Source organism: Lissotriton helveticus, chromosome 4_1 (assembly GCF_964261635.1).
Source record: "Lissotriton helveticus chromosome 4_1, aLisHel1.1, whole genome shotgun sequence".
In the NCBI taxonomy this organism is placed as follows: Eukaryota; Metazoa; Chordata; class Amphibia; order Caudata; family Salamandridae; genus Lissotriton; species Lissotriton helveticus.
The window spans coordinates 293,236,492-293,249,867 of NC_136063.1; the positions used below are offsets into that span (position 1 = coordinate 293,236,492).

General features: G+C 44.8%; 1 protein-coding gene across 1 annotated transcript in view; it reads right to left on the bottom strand.

Annotated features, from left to right (window-relative positions):
* The window catches only part of FER1L6 (fer-1 like family member 6), a 777,028-nt gene that overhangs the window by 190,380 nt on the left and 573,272 nt on the right, over positions 1 to 13,376 (bottom strand). The window contains exons 27-28 of the mRNA XM_078686795.1: positions 12,055 to 12,183; positions 11,031 to 11,070 (exon numbers count right to left, since the gene is read on the bottom strand). Of these exons, the coding sequence (XP_078542921.1) occupies positions 11,031 to 11,070; positions 12,055 to 12,183 (169 nt within the window). The remainder of the gene's footprint in view (positions 1 to 11,030; positions 11,071 to 12,054; positions 12,184 to 13,376) is intronic.

Consider the following 13,376-nt stretch of genomic DNA (forward strand, 5'->3'; position numbering starts at 1 on the left):
TTGCCGCCTTTTGCTTGGCTGTGATATTATCTGCCCCCCTGAGGAAGGTTACCCAGTTGAACCAGCGCTTGAAAGTGGCTTTGCTGGTGTCCTTCCAGTTACCCAGAATCGTTTTCACTGCAGCCGTTAGAAGGACATCGACCAGGTCTCGTACTTCTTTGGACTGGAGTTCTGTTGCTAGGAATGCAGTGGCTGCCCCAGCTAGTCCTCTTTGTATCTTACTTCCCGTTATTGTGTCTATGACGTTGTAGACCTTGCCCCAGAAAGCTTTGACTTTGGTGCACTCGAATAGCATGTGAGATAGATCTCCCGTGGCCCTCTGGCAGTTCCAACATGTGCTGTTATCACTGGCTCCAACCCTCCCTAGTTTCGCTGGTGTCCAGTGCAACCTGTGAAGTAGCCAAAATTTGGTTTGTGCTAGCTGTGGTGTGATTTTGTTTTTGGACGCTGTCGTCCATAGTTTGGCTCTTTCTACTTCGTTCAGCTGTCTCTGCATGGTCTCCTCCCAGAATGCCAGCGTCTTGTTGTTTAGGGTTGTGGTGCGTGGTGTGATTAGCTTGTAGATTTGTGCTATTTGGTGGCCCGTCTTGTTTAAGTTTTGCGCGTATTGTATGATGGTGGGTGTTTGTTTCGTTAGTCCTGCTTTGGTGACAGCTGCTTTTATTTTGAGGAATTCGTAGAACTCCTTGTTAGGCAGGGAGGTTATCTGCTGTAGTGCCGTGTAGGTGAGTGGGGTGTTCCCTGCCTCTAGTTGCGAAGGCGTAGTGATGCCTCTGCTTCGCCATACCTTGCTGTCTAGTGTTTTCCCTTTGTATGTGACTTTGGTGTTATGCCACAGAGATTCCCATTTGGTGCCTTTGATACTCACTGCCATTTCCCTGTCTACTCTTAACAGCGCTATCTTTGTGTTGTGAATTATTGCGTTTCTGGCTTCTGGGTGCTTGTGGGCCGTGAGGGCCATAATTGGGTCTGCGCCACCCAGAATACACCTTTCCAGGTCCAGCCACACCGGCGTGTAGTCTGGTGTGGGGGCAATCCAGTGCAGACCCTGTTTGGCCAGGGATGCCTTCTGAAAGGCTTTGTAGTTTGTGAGGTTCAGTCCGCCTTGTTCTTTTCTAAGTCTGAGTTTCGCTAGGCTCATTCTTGGTTTTTTCCCTCCCCAGAGGAACATGTTGATGCTTTTGTCTAGGCGTTTGTGGAATTCGGGTGTGAGTGTGAGAGGCAGCATGGAGAGCAAGTAGTTTAGCATGGGGGTGACCATCATCTTTATTGTTTCGATCCTACCCCACCAGCTTATGAATTTGGGGCCCCATGTGTCTAGCTTGGACTTAATTTTTTTTAGCATCGCTTCCTCGTTATGGTCCAGTGTCGCCCTTAAGTCCCTTCCGAAGAGGAGGCCTAGGTATTTTAGGGGTTTTGTTTGCCATGCTAGGCCGGATGTACCCAGGACATCCTTGGTGGTGTGGCAGTTCATCGGTTTGCACTCGGATTTCTCCCTATTGAGCTTATAGCCTGAGACATGTGCATACTCCTCTATTGTTTGCACGAGTGCCTTAATTGACTGTTCTGGGTTGTTTGTGGTGATCAGAATATCGTCTGCGTATGCCGCTAACTTGAAAGCTTGCCCCTCTATCCGCACCCCCGTGATCCGGGCATTTGACCTGATCATGTGGAGGAGTGGTTCCAGGGCGAGCAGGAATAGACCCGGTGATAGGGGGCAGCCTTGCCTTGTCCCTCTCTCTAGTATGAGTGTGTCTGATGTGGCTGCGTTAACTACCACTCGCGCCCGGGGGTTTTTGTACAGGGACATGACCATACCCCTGTACTTCTCGCCTAGACCAAACTTGAGCATGCATTGGTTGAGGAAGGGCCATGAGACTCTGTCGAAAGCTTTTTCCGCATCCAAAGCGATCATGACCGCCTTTTCCGCGCTGTTGGCCGTGCGGTTGATTAGGTGGCATAGCAATCTGGTGTTATCTTGCGATAGTCTGTTTTCCAGGTAGCCCACCTGAGATTTGTGTATGAGAGCGGGGAGAAGTGCATTTAGTCTGGCGGCCATGACTTTTGCATAGATTTTGCAGTCCACGTTAATTAGAGAGATTGGTCTGTAGTTGTGAGGGAATTGGGGGTCCTTCCCTTCTTTGGGGATGACAATAATGTTTGCCTCCGCCATTGAGTCTGTCATATTTCCGTTTTCTGCACATGCTCGGAATACTCTGACAAGTGTGTCCTTGAGTAGCGGTTGGAATTGTTTATAGAAGGTGGCTGTGAAGCCATCCGGTCCTGGGGCCTTGTTGGGTTTTAGTGAGTCTATGGCCATCCCAACCTCCGCTTTAGTTATATCTTGGTCTAGGGCCTCTCTTTGTTCGTCGCTTATACTGGGTAGGTCCAGGCCCTCCAGCAGGCTTGCCCCGCCGTCCGCATCTAGCGATGTGTCCGCTGTGTATAGTTCTTTGTAGAACTTCCTGAATGTTTCGAGGATATGTTTATTCGCTGTGTGTGTTTTGTTGTCTGAGTCTGTTATTGTGGCTATGCAGTGCTGCCTTTGCTTGGCTTTCAGGTAGCCTGCTAAGGCCTTCCCTGCTTTATTTGCCGAGCATAAGTTTATGGATTTGTATTTGTTGATCCACGTGGATGCTCTCTCGCTTAGGATTCTGTTTAGCTCATATTTTTTCTTTGTTAGCGTTGTGAGTGTGTTCCTATCTGTTAGGTTGGCCGTGTGGTTCCTTTCTAACCCCTTGATCTGCTCCTCCAGGTCCTTAATTTTCTTGTTTCTGCTCCTGTTCATGCGTGCCTTGATGTTTATGAGTTTCCCTCTTATTGTTGCTTTAAGCGCATCCCATAGTGTCGCTGCCCCTGTGCCAGCTGTATCGTTAAATTGGAGGTATTCTTTGATCGCTTCTTCTATTTCGGTAATGTTGGCAGGGTTTTCGAGTATGTCGCTGTTAAGGCGCCATCTCCTGCTCAGTGTTTCGTTATGCTTGCCACTCAGGGAGAGGGATACGTGTGCGTGGTCTGAAATTGTGATGGGTCCTATTTCCGTCGTGTCAGTCAGGTGTGTGTGTGTGTTGGACATGAGTATGTAGTCTATCCTGCTGTATGAGTTGTGCGGGTGCGAGTAGAAAGTGTACTCTCTGGCGCTCGGGTGTTGTAGCCGCCATGGGTCCGCTAGTGAGAGTTTGGCGCATAGGTTTTTAAGTATGTTCTGTTCTTGTGAGGCATGACTAGGTCTGTGTGGGTGTCTGTCAGTGGCGTTATCCATCGCCTGGTTCATGTCCCCTGCCACGATTAGTAGTTCGCCCAGTGGGACCTTGCTAAGTTCAGTTTCTAGATCCTCCCAAAAGTTTTTGTCCCCTGTGTTTGGCCCGTATATATTGGCTATGTGTACCCTCTCATCGCCTCTGTTGATTGATGTGATCAGCCTCCTTCCCATGGTGTCTGTTGTGTTTTCGTTAGCCTGGAACTTCCCTTTCTTACTGATCAGAGTGATGACCCCTCCCTTTTTGTTGACTGCCGGTGAACACATTACTTCGCTTATCCAGCTGGCTTTCATCCTGTTTGCGTCCTCTGCGGACACTCTGGTTTCTTGCAGGACGTATATGTCTGCTTTCAGTTTGTAAAGGTAGTCTAGTGTTTTCCGTCGTTTGACGGGGTGGTTTAGCCCTTTGACGTTAAGTGACACTATCTTTATGTCTGAGGCTATCTGTGCCTGGCTACTATTGTCGGGAGCCATCATGGTGTGCTGACTGTGTCGCTATGCCTACGTGCACCAGTTGTGTATCGCCCCTCTGCTCTATTCTTGCTTGGTGGCAGCCACCACACATAAGCCCCCCCCTGGGGTGTTGGATGGGATGGGGGTATAGAAAAGAGGATAGAGAAGAGAAAGAAAGAAATGTACATCCGCCAGGCTCTGATTGTCCATGCAGCAGGGCCTCCCCCCCGACCCCCTCCCCCCCTCCGCCCCCCCTCCCCCCTCCCCCCTGTCAACGTACTGTAAACGTGCGACAGCAACGGTTCCCGCCCTCCGCTTCCCCGGTTCCTTAAAAAGTCTGAAGTGCCCCCGCCCCTCCTTGCCCCCGTGCTGCGCTTTTAGGCAAAGGATATGGTTGTCAGATGTCCAAACCCCTGTTATTGTCTCTGTGTGGTTGTCCATGCTCCGCTGGGTTTAACAGGGTAGGGGAATTCAGTGTCTCTACACATGACCAAAAACACATTGTTGAGGTAGTTCTGTTCTCCGGTACTTTTCGTCCTTTCCTTTTCGTCCTTTCCTTGAGGTAGTTGTTGTTCGCCTTCCGCTTTGCAGTGTCATTTGCCGCCGTGTCATTTGCCGCCCGCTGCCCCCTTCTCTTCCGTCTCTGAGCTATCTGATGACGCTCTTCTTTTTGCTGTGCCTGGCGTTGTTTGTTCCATCTCCTCCAGCTCTGGCTTCCTGAGGTATCTGCGTAGTTCCGCTGGGTCATCGAACATACGTGTGTCCTGCCCGTCTGCTATCCTCATTCTTGCTGGGCCAACAAAGCTGAACGTTATCTTTGCTCTCTTCATAGTGTCTCTCAGCGCAAGGAAGCCTTTCCGTGCTTCCACTGTGCTCCTTGAGAGGTCTTGGGTAAAGATTATCTTCTTTCCTTTCCAGATGGGGGCTTGCCCTCTTCGGGCAAAAGTGAAGATTGCATCAGTGTGGCTCGACCTAAGGGGTTTGCAGATGATCGTTCTAGGCCCTTTCATGTGCGGTTGTTTTGTGGCAGGGATCCTGTATGCCTTGTCGATCTCCAAGGCTCTTTCGAATTTTATGCCTGTCAACTTGGGTATCAGTGTTTCGAGCATTGCTGCACATGAGCCCAAACCTTCTTCCTCATCTTCTGGTATGCCTAGAATCCTGATGTTCCCCCTTCGGTTTTTGTCCTCTTGCTCTGCGAGCCTTTTCTGCAGCTCACTGGAGACTTTGGAGATATAGCAGATGTCTTTGTCCATGATGCCTGACTTGTCTTCTATGTCGCTGATCCTTCTTTCTGTCTCCGCTACTCTGCTTGCCGTTTTGTTCTGGTCTGCTCGTATGGCTGTGAGCTCTAGCTGGACATTGTCCATTGAGATCTTTGTGGCCTTTGCTAGGTCGTTGGCTTCCGTTATTTTTTTTACGAGCTGGTCCATCGCAGACTCTGTGCTTTGCAGATTTTTCGTTTTGATTGGTGATTCCAGGTCCTTCCTAATTTTTTTGTTATCGCCGTTCATTGTCCCCAGGCCTCTTCTTTCTTGGTGTATGGACAGTCTCTCTTTCTTCTGCAGGTTATATTGTGCTTCTTTTGGTGGGGTGGTTTTGGCAGTCGCAACCTTGTCCGCTTTTGCCTCACTGCCAAAAGTGAACCTGCTTGGCCACCTTATAGACCTTGTCCTGGTCTTCCCGGACGCCAGGGCTACCACTCTGGGTCAGGTGCAGGACGGGCAGTGGCGGCTCGCAGAGGGCGTGCTGGGGGGCGTTGGGGCGGGGGAGGGGCAGAGTGGGGGGTAGTAAACTCGGACATTTGACGGAACGGAGGAACATAAATATTCCGTTCCTCCGTTCCATCGAGTACTCATAAAGATCCACAGAAGTCAAAGATTTGCCAGTGTATTGCTCCGCCACTAAACAAGCTACTTCCAATTCTCAGCAGAGTAGATAAGCCACAAGATTAAGGGGTAATTGAGAGTTTGGTGGATGCTGGACAGTTGCGACCCATGCAGGCAAGAGCGGTGGGGCTGGGTGGGAAGGGATTTTGACTGACGATGATGAGAGAAAATTAAATAAATTATTAATTTTCCCTCGTCTGTCAAAATCCCCCCACCACCCAGCCCCACTGCTCTTACCTGCACGAGCCGCAGCTGATGAAGGACGTGGATGTTCTGACCACTCAGTTTAGACTGAGGACAGATTAATATACTCTGTGTAGGGAGGAAGGGGCAGACGCAAGTATTTGTGGACCTCTCATATCTACAAAACTCTAAACATTCCTCTAGTTTCGCTGGTGGGGAAAGAAAGCCCAGATTCATCCTCATGAAGGACATTGTTCGGTAAAGTGAATGCATAAATGCAAGATTTGGAAATTTTCTGAGCAAGGGCTTTCCATCGTCTGTGTCATCTGGAGCCTGGGCTATGAAAGAGAGTGTTAGAGGACTTACAGACGCCATGCAGCTATTTTAGAAAGTGCTTCAGCGGGACACACAACGTTAATTACCATAATCGAGCTATTAATCAGCGACATCTGTGAGAAAAAACCATCCTCTTCCTGTTTACATTCACTGAGAGGAGAGGAGCGTGGCTGGGGCAAAATGAGGACAAGTACACATCTTCTTCCCGGTGCCACCACGGTAGGTAACAAAAGGGACGTAGAATGGCCTCAAAAATGTCCTTGTTCCTGGCTGAGAAGGAGCGCCCAAATGGCAAAATGTCATGTTTATGGCTACTCCGACCAACGAATAGAAAAAGGGAAATGTAGTTAATAGATAGAAGGGAAATATGATAATATATCACTGTAGGCATATTCAGAAAGTAGGACAAGTTAGGGGAAACCTCGCAAATGCAATGACAGAATGGTGAAAGGAGGGGTCATATAAAAAAGGAATATAAGGGAAAATGAATGCACTTAACACTTTGAACAATTCAGTAGCATTGGAGCCCCACAGGCTGTCCTTGCTCTGATGTCTACTTAATTAAATCCAGGATACCTGCAGGAAGAGTGACTTATTTATTACTCAAGGGGTCCCCAAATTGTCACAGATTGCAGTGTCTTTTGCATTTATTCTGAAAGAAAGCATTAGTTCATGGCGTGGATGCATCTATATAGACCTCCCATATCTTTTCTTTTTGGCTCAATTAAAAAAAGAATCTCGTTCCCTGGGGCTCAAGAGCTGGACAGCAATGAGAGGACAATATTTATTTATTTATTTTATTTTACAATAGACACTTCATTCAAATAGATGAAGAGTGTACATGTTTCACTGGTATGGCTAGTAGGCGGAGCCGTGGAAAGAGTCAGACGGGAAGGGCTATCCTAAAACAAGCACTGGCAAAGCCAATAGGTCTGGCCTTGTATGCTGGTGCATTTGGTGAAGGTGTTTTTGCATTTTCATTGCAAGCTTGTCACAAAAAAAAAACCGCCTACCTAAACGTAATCAGTGACCACCCCATATACTTGCAATAACAATGTTACATTTTAAAAGCATTCACCGAAGTGGCAGTGGTGCTAGTGATTAGAAACAAGCCTATTAGTTGTGCTATGGATTATTTTAATGATGGCAACAAGAGGGGAAAGGAAATCTCAAGCGCACATCTGAAAATCTTGTACTCGCCATAATGAAAACAGTGGGCTAGCGGCTAGCCTGGGGCTTAAAGACATGTCCACTGGCAATCGAGACTGGAAACATACAATTGAAACGATGCAAAGAGGAGGTAAGGTAAGAGGAGTGCTCAATGTTGGCACACATTTTCTATTCATAATATTCATTTTATACTAATTGTGGCTTTGCTGTAACTACTTAAAAGCAGTAACGTGGAGTATATAATTCATTTAATCCAGTCAACAGTTTGTTGGTCAGGGTCTGGCTGAAGCACAATATAAACTAACCCCTTTTAAGGGAGATTAATTGGCAAGAGTAGCTGCTATTGCCGCTGTTGGGCAGCCAAGGAGACATCTGGGTCTACCAGAGGAAGGGGGGGGGGGCTTTCACACAAGAATTATCGCCAAGAAATGTGCCAAGGACGGATCAGCGTATTGAAAGCACGTATCCCATCTCTAAGTATGTATGCAAACATTGCTGAAATTTTTCAAGAAGACCCGGTTAATTTTGCAAGATACTTTGTAAAAACAAAGAGGGGACTAAGTTGGCATCTACCACTTTTTTGCCCTCCGGAAGTACACCTCTGGAAGTGTCATTAAGTGTCACAGTCCGTGGAAAAACTAATATTGAAAACCTTTTTTGTTTTAATGCACTGATGAAGGAGGAACACATTTACCTCAGTTGAGGACAATACATTTTCACATTACCAGTTCACTAGTGACTCCTCGGAGACTCTACAGCATCTAAAAGAGGGTCTACTGGAAGTAGACTCCATCCAGGGATCTCACCTCCTGCTTAGGCCTCTCCACTGCCAGATCCTGGTTGGAGCAATTGTTTTCTTCAACTAAAGATATCCTTGCCATGACCACCCCCAGTGCCAATCTAAGAGCACCAAGGCCTCTTTGGACAATCCCTCCACAATGTTCCCAAATGGGCAAACTGAAATCTAAAAAAGATTCTAAGTAGGAAGGTACGTTTTGTTTGCAGACCGACAGAACGTTTACAGACACCAGTCCTGGGACCCCACTATCTTCACTCTGCCTGGTCCCACAGGTTGATAATCCCACTGAAAATACAAGTAACAAGTATGTCCTGATTTATATTTGGGTCACAAGATAACATTTTCAGCTCTCTGGAGAAAATACTACACTTAGAAACAAATATACAAGTGGAATTCCCTCCACAATGGGTATAGTTGGCGGAAGGCAATGTAGTTGGTGGCTTCTTCCATGGATTCATTACTAATCTCTAAAGAACAGCATTAGTGTTTTTCCTTTACCTACTGCCATACACTTGAATTGGACCATGAAATAAGCTCTGTTTGAAGGAAGGTTGTCTGCATAAGACCCGTCTAGACTCATTGACTTATTTTTCTATCCTCACTGCTACCAGCTCTAACGTCGAATCTAGTGTGGCGATTAGTTCATACACTCTTGCTATTTTGGAGTACTCTTTATCTGGGCATTAACTGCCGACTCTTTCAACTGAGTGAGAGTCGGATAGACGCAGACTGCCAGATCAAGTAACTCGTTTGACTGGCCATATCTACAGACTCCAACCAACGGGTGGAAGTCTTTAAATAAAGGAATTTGTAAATAAATATCTTGAGGCTACCACTGGATGAATAATAAGGACCTCTACCTGATTCAGATGCCCTTCATATTCACAGATACACTAGTGAATCTGCATTTTGGCTGCATATCCACCCCCCCCCGTCCTGAGGAAGACCTGCCCTGACGCTATTTATAATTTGCGCAACATATGGGGTCGAAACGTCGACGCATCTTATATGTCTGTACAACGCTCATCATCACAGCATAATCTTTTCAATGGATCCTGAAGCATATGTGCAAAAATCATAAGGACAAACAGAAATTTCCCCTTTTTTCATTTTTTATCTTCTATATCAGGGTTCTCCAAACCGGTCCTGGAGGGCCGGATCCATGCCAGATTTTTTGTATATCCCCATTTAAATACATGTAGTAATTTTAAATATCTGGCATGGATCCGGCCCTCCAGGACCGGTTTGGAGAACCCTGTTCTATATAGTGTATTGTCTATATCACTACTCACCACATGTCACTTTTCACCACAAGTCACTCAAACCCTCTTTTCAATTGAATTTGTACATTGCGACAGCCTTGAATATTTGATAATCCTTAAATATATTATTGAAATCTTAAATTAGTATGTGTTGTGCTCTTTCTTAAATCGTTGATATGTGTTACAAGTAAACTGTATGTGTCTTGAACATCTAAAAAGTAATTGATATGCCCGACAGAACCATTTGTTTTGTTTAACACTTATACCCAGGTTCTGAGGGACACCGGGTCACCCCATTATTATTTCTAATGTACTCTTTGTAAGCCAGGGACAGCAGTAAGAAATACTGATAGGCTCCTTATAGTGCAGCTACACACACCTGGCTTGTGTCAGTCAAAGAGGTGTACTCCAAAAGTCCATTAAATTCTGAGTAAAATGGCCTGTTTGTGTGATCGACCTGCAGTTGGATTTTGATATATAATACTCAGAAAAATATTATGGGTGAGCAGAACTGTAGTTTGAGCATTGTCACCAACATGTAGAACAAAATGCTAAAATTGCACACTACAATAGTCAGTGAAGCAGACGTGGTAGTTGTTGAACTGAGGGCAGCATATCTGAATCTTTGTGATTTACAGCACCAAGACCTGCTCACAAGGATGTCTGAACTAAATGTGTAAAAAATGTAGGAAGATACCCCTATATTAGAATACAGGGACGGGGGTTCCATGGAATCAGAAACCTGGGACGTTAGAACAGGGAGGCAGCAATACAACTAAAAGGAGATGCAGTTTTCTTACTAAAACTACTTGTGTTTTGACACAACCAACCCTGTTAAGAATAGGGGTGACTCCCATTGAAAAAGAGCACCACAGACCCTTGTCACACGGACCCAATATATTTCACGGTGGTTCCAACGTACCCTAATGACCGAATAAACCCATTTTCAAGCTCAAGATATTACGAGCCCATAAGAAATCAATTGGTGGATGAGAGAAATTGATAAATCCAATCCCCAAAGAAATGAGATGATATTGAGGAAACCAGTTCCAACGAACGTTGTGTATAAGATTTTATTTCGATATATGTCTTTGTCCTGATGAAGGTGATAAGATAAACAAGCACCGAAACGCAGCGTCGACTGTCTTTCTTGTTTGTATTTTAATATTTTGTATATTGTGATGATATTATATGATATTTTTAACCAATGATTTTATATCTAGAGTGTAACCCTAAGAGAGGTATTGAATAAACTTTTTTTATGAACTTGAACTCAAAGTCCTATAATTAGCAACACTTGCCCTATGTCTTGTTGTCCTCACATATTGTGTATACTATAGCAATTGAATAACAGTACATATAGCTATTGATATAATCAACAGTAGGCCTCTCTCTCAGATCGAAAAGATATCGCCATCTTGACACTCCAGGGCTTTCTTTATTTTATTTCCTGAACTAAATGTGTCACAAAGGGAGAACGAGGGACACTTTGAGATCATGCAAATCAAGCAGGTGCCTTACCTTTTTGCATTATACTGTTTTTGTAATTTGTAGTCACGGAAAATGTAATGATTCGACCAGAACCACAAAGTGTTTGTCCAGAATTGATTCCAGAATCCGAAGTTATCAACCTAAGCACATAGCACACCTCCTCTATAATAGAAAAATAATTAACTAACCTTCATTTGTTGTTTTGCCTTTCGCAGCAATTGCCTTTGCCTATGAGAGAAGAAAAAAAAAAAAAAAAAGATTCTGAAATTTCAAAACATGCAACAATTTTACTGTTCAACAAGTCAACCCCTTCTGCCAGTAATTTACAAAATGGGGTAGAATAGAGACAGATAAGAGTCAATACAGAAAGGAGTTATCAAAATATGTCACAAGTTGGACAACATGAACTGGTTTGCAAAAGAGAAAGTCTGCAAAGTCTGGAGATGAAAAAGAGATGAAATGTAATCCTACACATATGCACTGGCGATCACAAAATGTATACTTAAACATAAGGAGGCTCTTCAGAGAAAGGGTGATACATTCATGGAGCTCTGGAACAAAAAATGGCAGCCGAACAACACCAGTTACAAAGGGGCGTGCCAGTCATGGGAACGGGCAGCACAGATTGGTAGCCAAAGGGGCAAAGGGTCTAAATATGTAGCCGATGAAGGCGATACTGGGCTTAGTTAGCTGGTGATTGGATTGCATGGAAAGTGGTGGTCAGGTCTTTGAAAGAAACAAATTGAGGTCATGTTGAGGGTGGAAGTCCTCTGAGTATGTTGAATGCTTTGGTGAGGAATTAGCAATAGGCCTGGTTTAGCGCTCCGTGGCAGCCAATAGGTTGTCGGATGGGAACGAAAGCTGGTGCGGAACACTGTGCAAGAAGAGAGCTTTTCAAGTGCAAACATTCTATTAGAATTAGGAGCTGGAGAACAAGGTAGGAGCACATATGCTCAAATGTATTATTCAAAAAAGATTTTTGTCAAATAATTTGTGTAGACAAATTTTTAATTATGTTTTAAAAAGCCGGAGAGCGACAATGCACCATATATACTGAGTAAAGCAGAGCAAATATTTAAGAGCTTATAATGTCTCGATGCCAAACGCATGGGGGAAATGTGAATATGGGGAAAGGCTTTGAAGGCCTCATGAGTGGCAAAGTTATAAATGACTATCTATATATAAGAAGGGAGAGGCTGATAAAAAACTTACCTTCTGAATTTTTTCCAAGGATGCATAGTACTTTGACCACCAGTCAATCACATTCTCAGCAGATTCATCAGCAATGGTTCTCTTCTTTTTCTTAGTTGACCGGCGAAGAGTGCCGCCTCTTGTTAAGCCCTAAAGAGGAATAAACAAAAAGAGCAGTGATGTAATTGGGTGTACATTACCGTAATCATAAAAGAAACATCAGAGGAAGGCCTGGATTGCTAAGGGCTGTTTTAGATACAATTGACAGTAATACACCCTCAATGAGGTGATAACTAATGAATAGCACACCAAAAATATGTTAATGGGAAAGAAAGGCAATGGTCCCTGTTAAAGAGTTGAATGAGGACAACAGAAAATGTCTGAAAAGATTAGAGTAATTGCAAGAAGACAAAGAAGAGGGAGAAGGCTGAAGTTTTGTATGACTGTGGAAACTATCAAAGTAACATCCAATTATGGTTCACAGAAATAAACATATCAGATGACAAAATCGAAAATAAATATTTCTACATCACTATTGCTTGAGAGTCTCCCGTATATGGGAAGTTTGCTGCAAAAGATATTGTTGGATTAGGCCCTTTCTGCAGAGTCGTCCTAAGATGTTTTGCGTTTCTTCACCATTTATCACTGGATTCGGTTTGGCTGGCCTTAGGACTCTGTGCACCTTACCACTAAAGTGTTTGTGCTCAATCCTCTAAATATGGTAAAATGGGATTACCCCCAACTGGCACCCAATTGATATATTTAAATTACTTGTAAGTCACTAGTAAAGTGGCACTAAATTAAATGCTACTAGTGGGCCTGAAGCGCTGATTGTGCCACCCACTTATGTAGCCCTTTAAACATGTCTCACGGTATGCCCAGATGTGGGTCCCTTGCTCACTCTACCACTGGATTCAAGATAGCCTGGCTGATGAGGATTATGAAGCCGAAACCGGTCCTCGGAAGCTTGTTTCCGGTCTAGGGAAGACATGGCTTGGCAGTTCGGGCTGGACTCTTCCCATGAGGCACAGGGTCAGACTGATTTGCATATGGCCATGTCTGAACTGGGGTGGTGGAGTAAGCTAAAGAATGGTGATGGATTAAACCTGGATCAATTGACTGGGGGTGAGTGTTTGATTTGCTCAAACACTCTGTCCATCATCCCCTTTGGTATCGCTCAGTAAATAAAAAGGGCATACAAGAGTGACATGGCTATTACTGTGACACTCTGAATGCTAAAGTGGTCATTTCATAGTTGGTAGATACTGAACAGGCATAAAGACAGATATTTCTTGCATGCCGCTCTGTGCTGAATTGTGCGGTACTGGAAGGCAGTGTCTGTT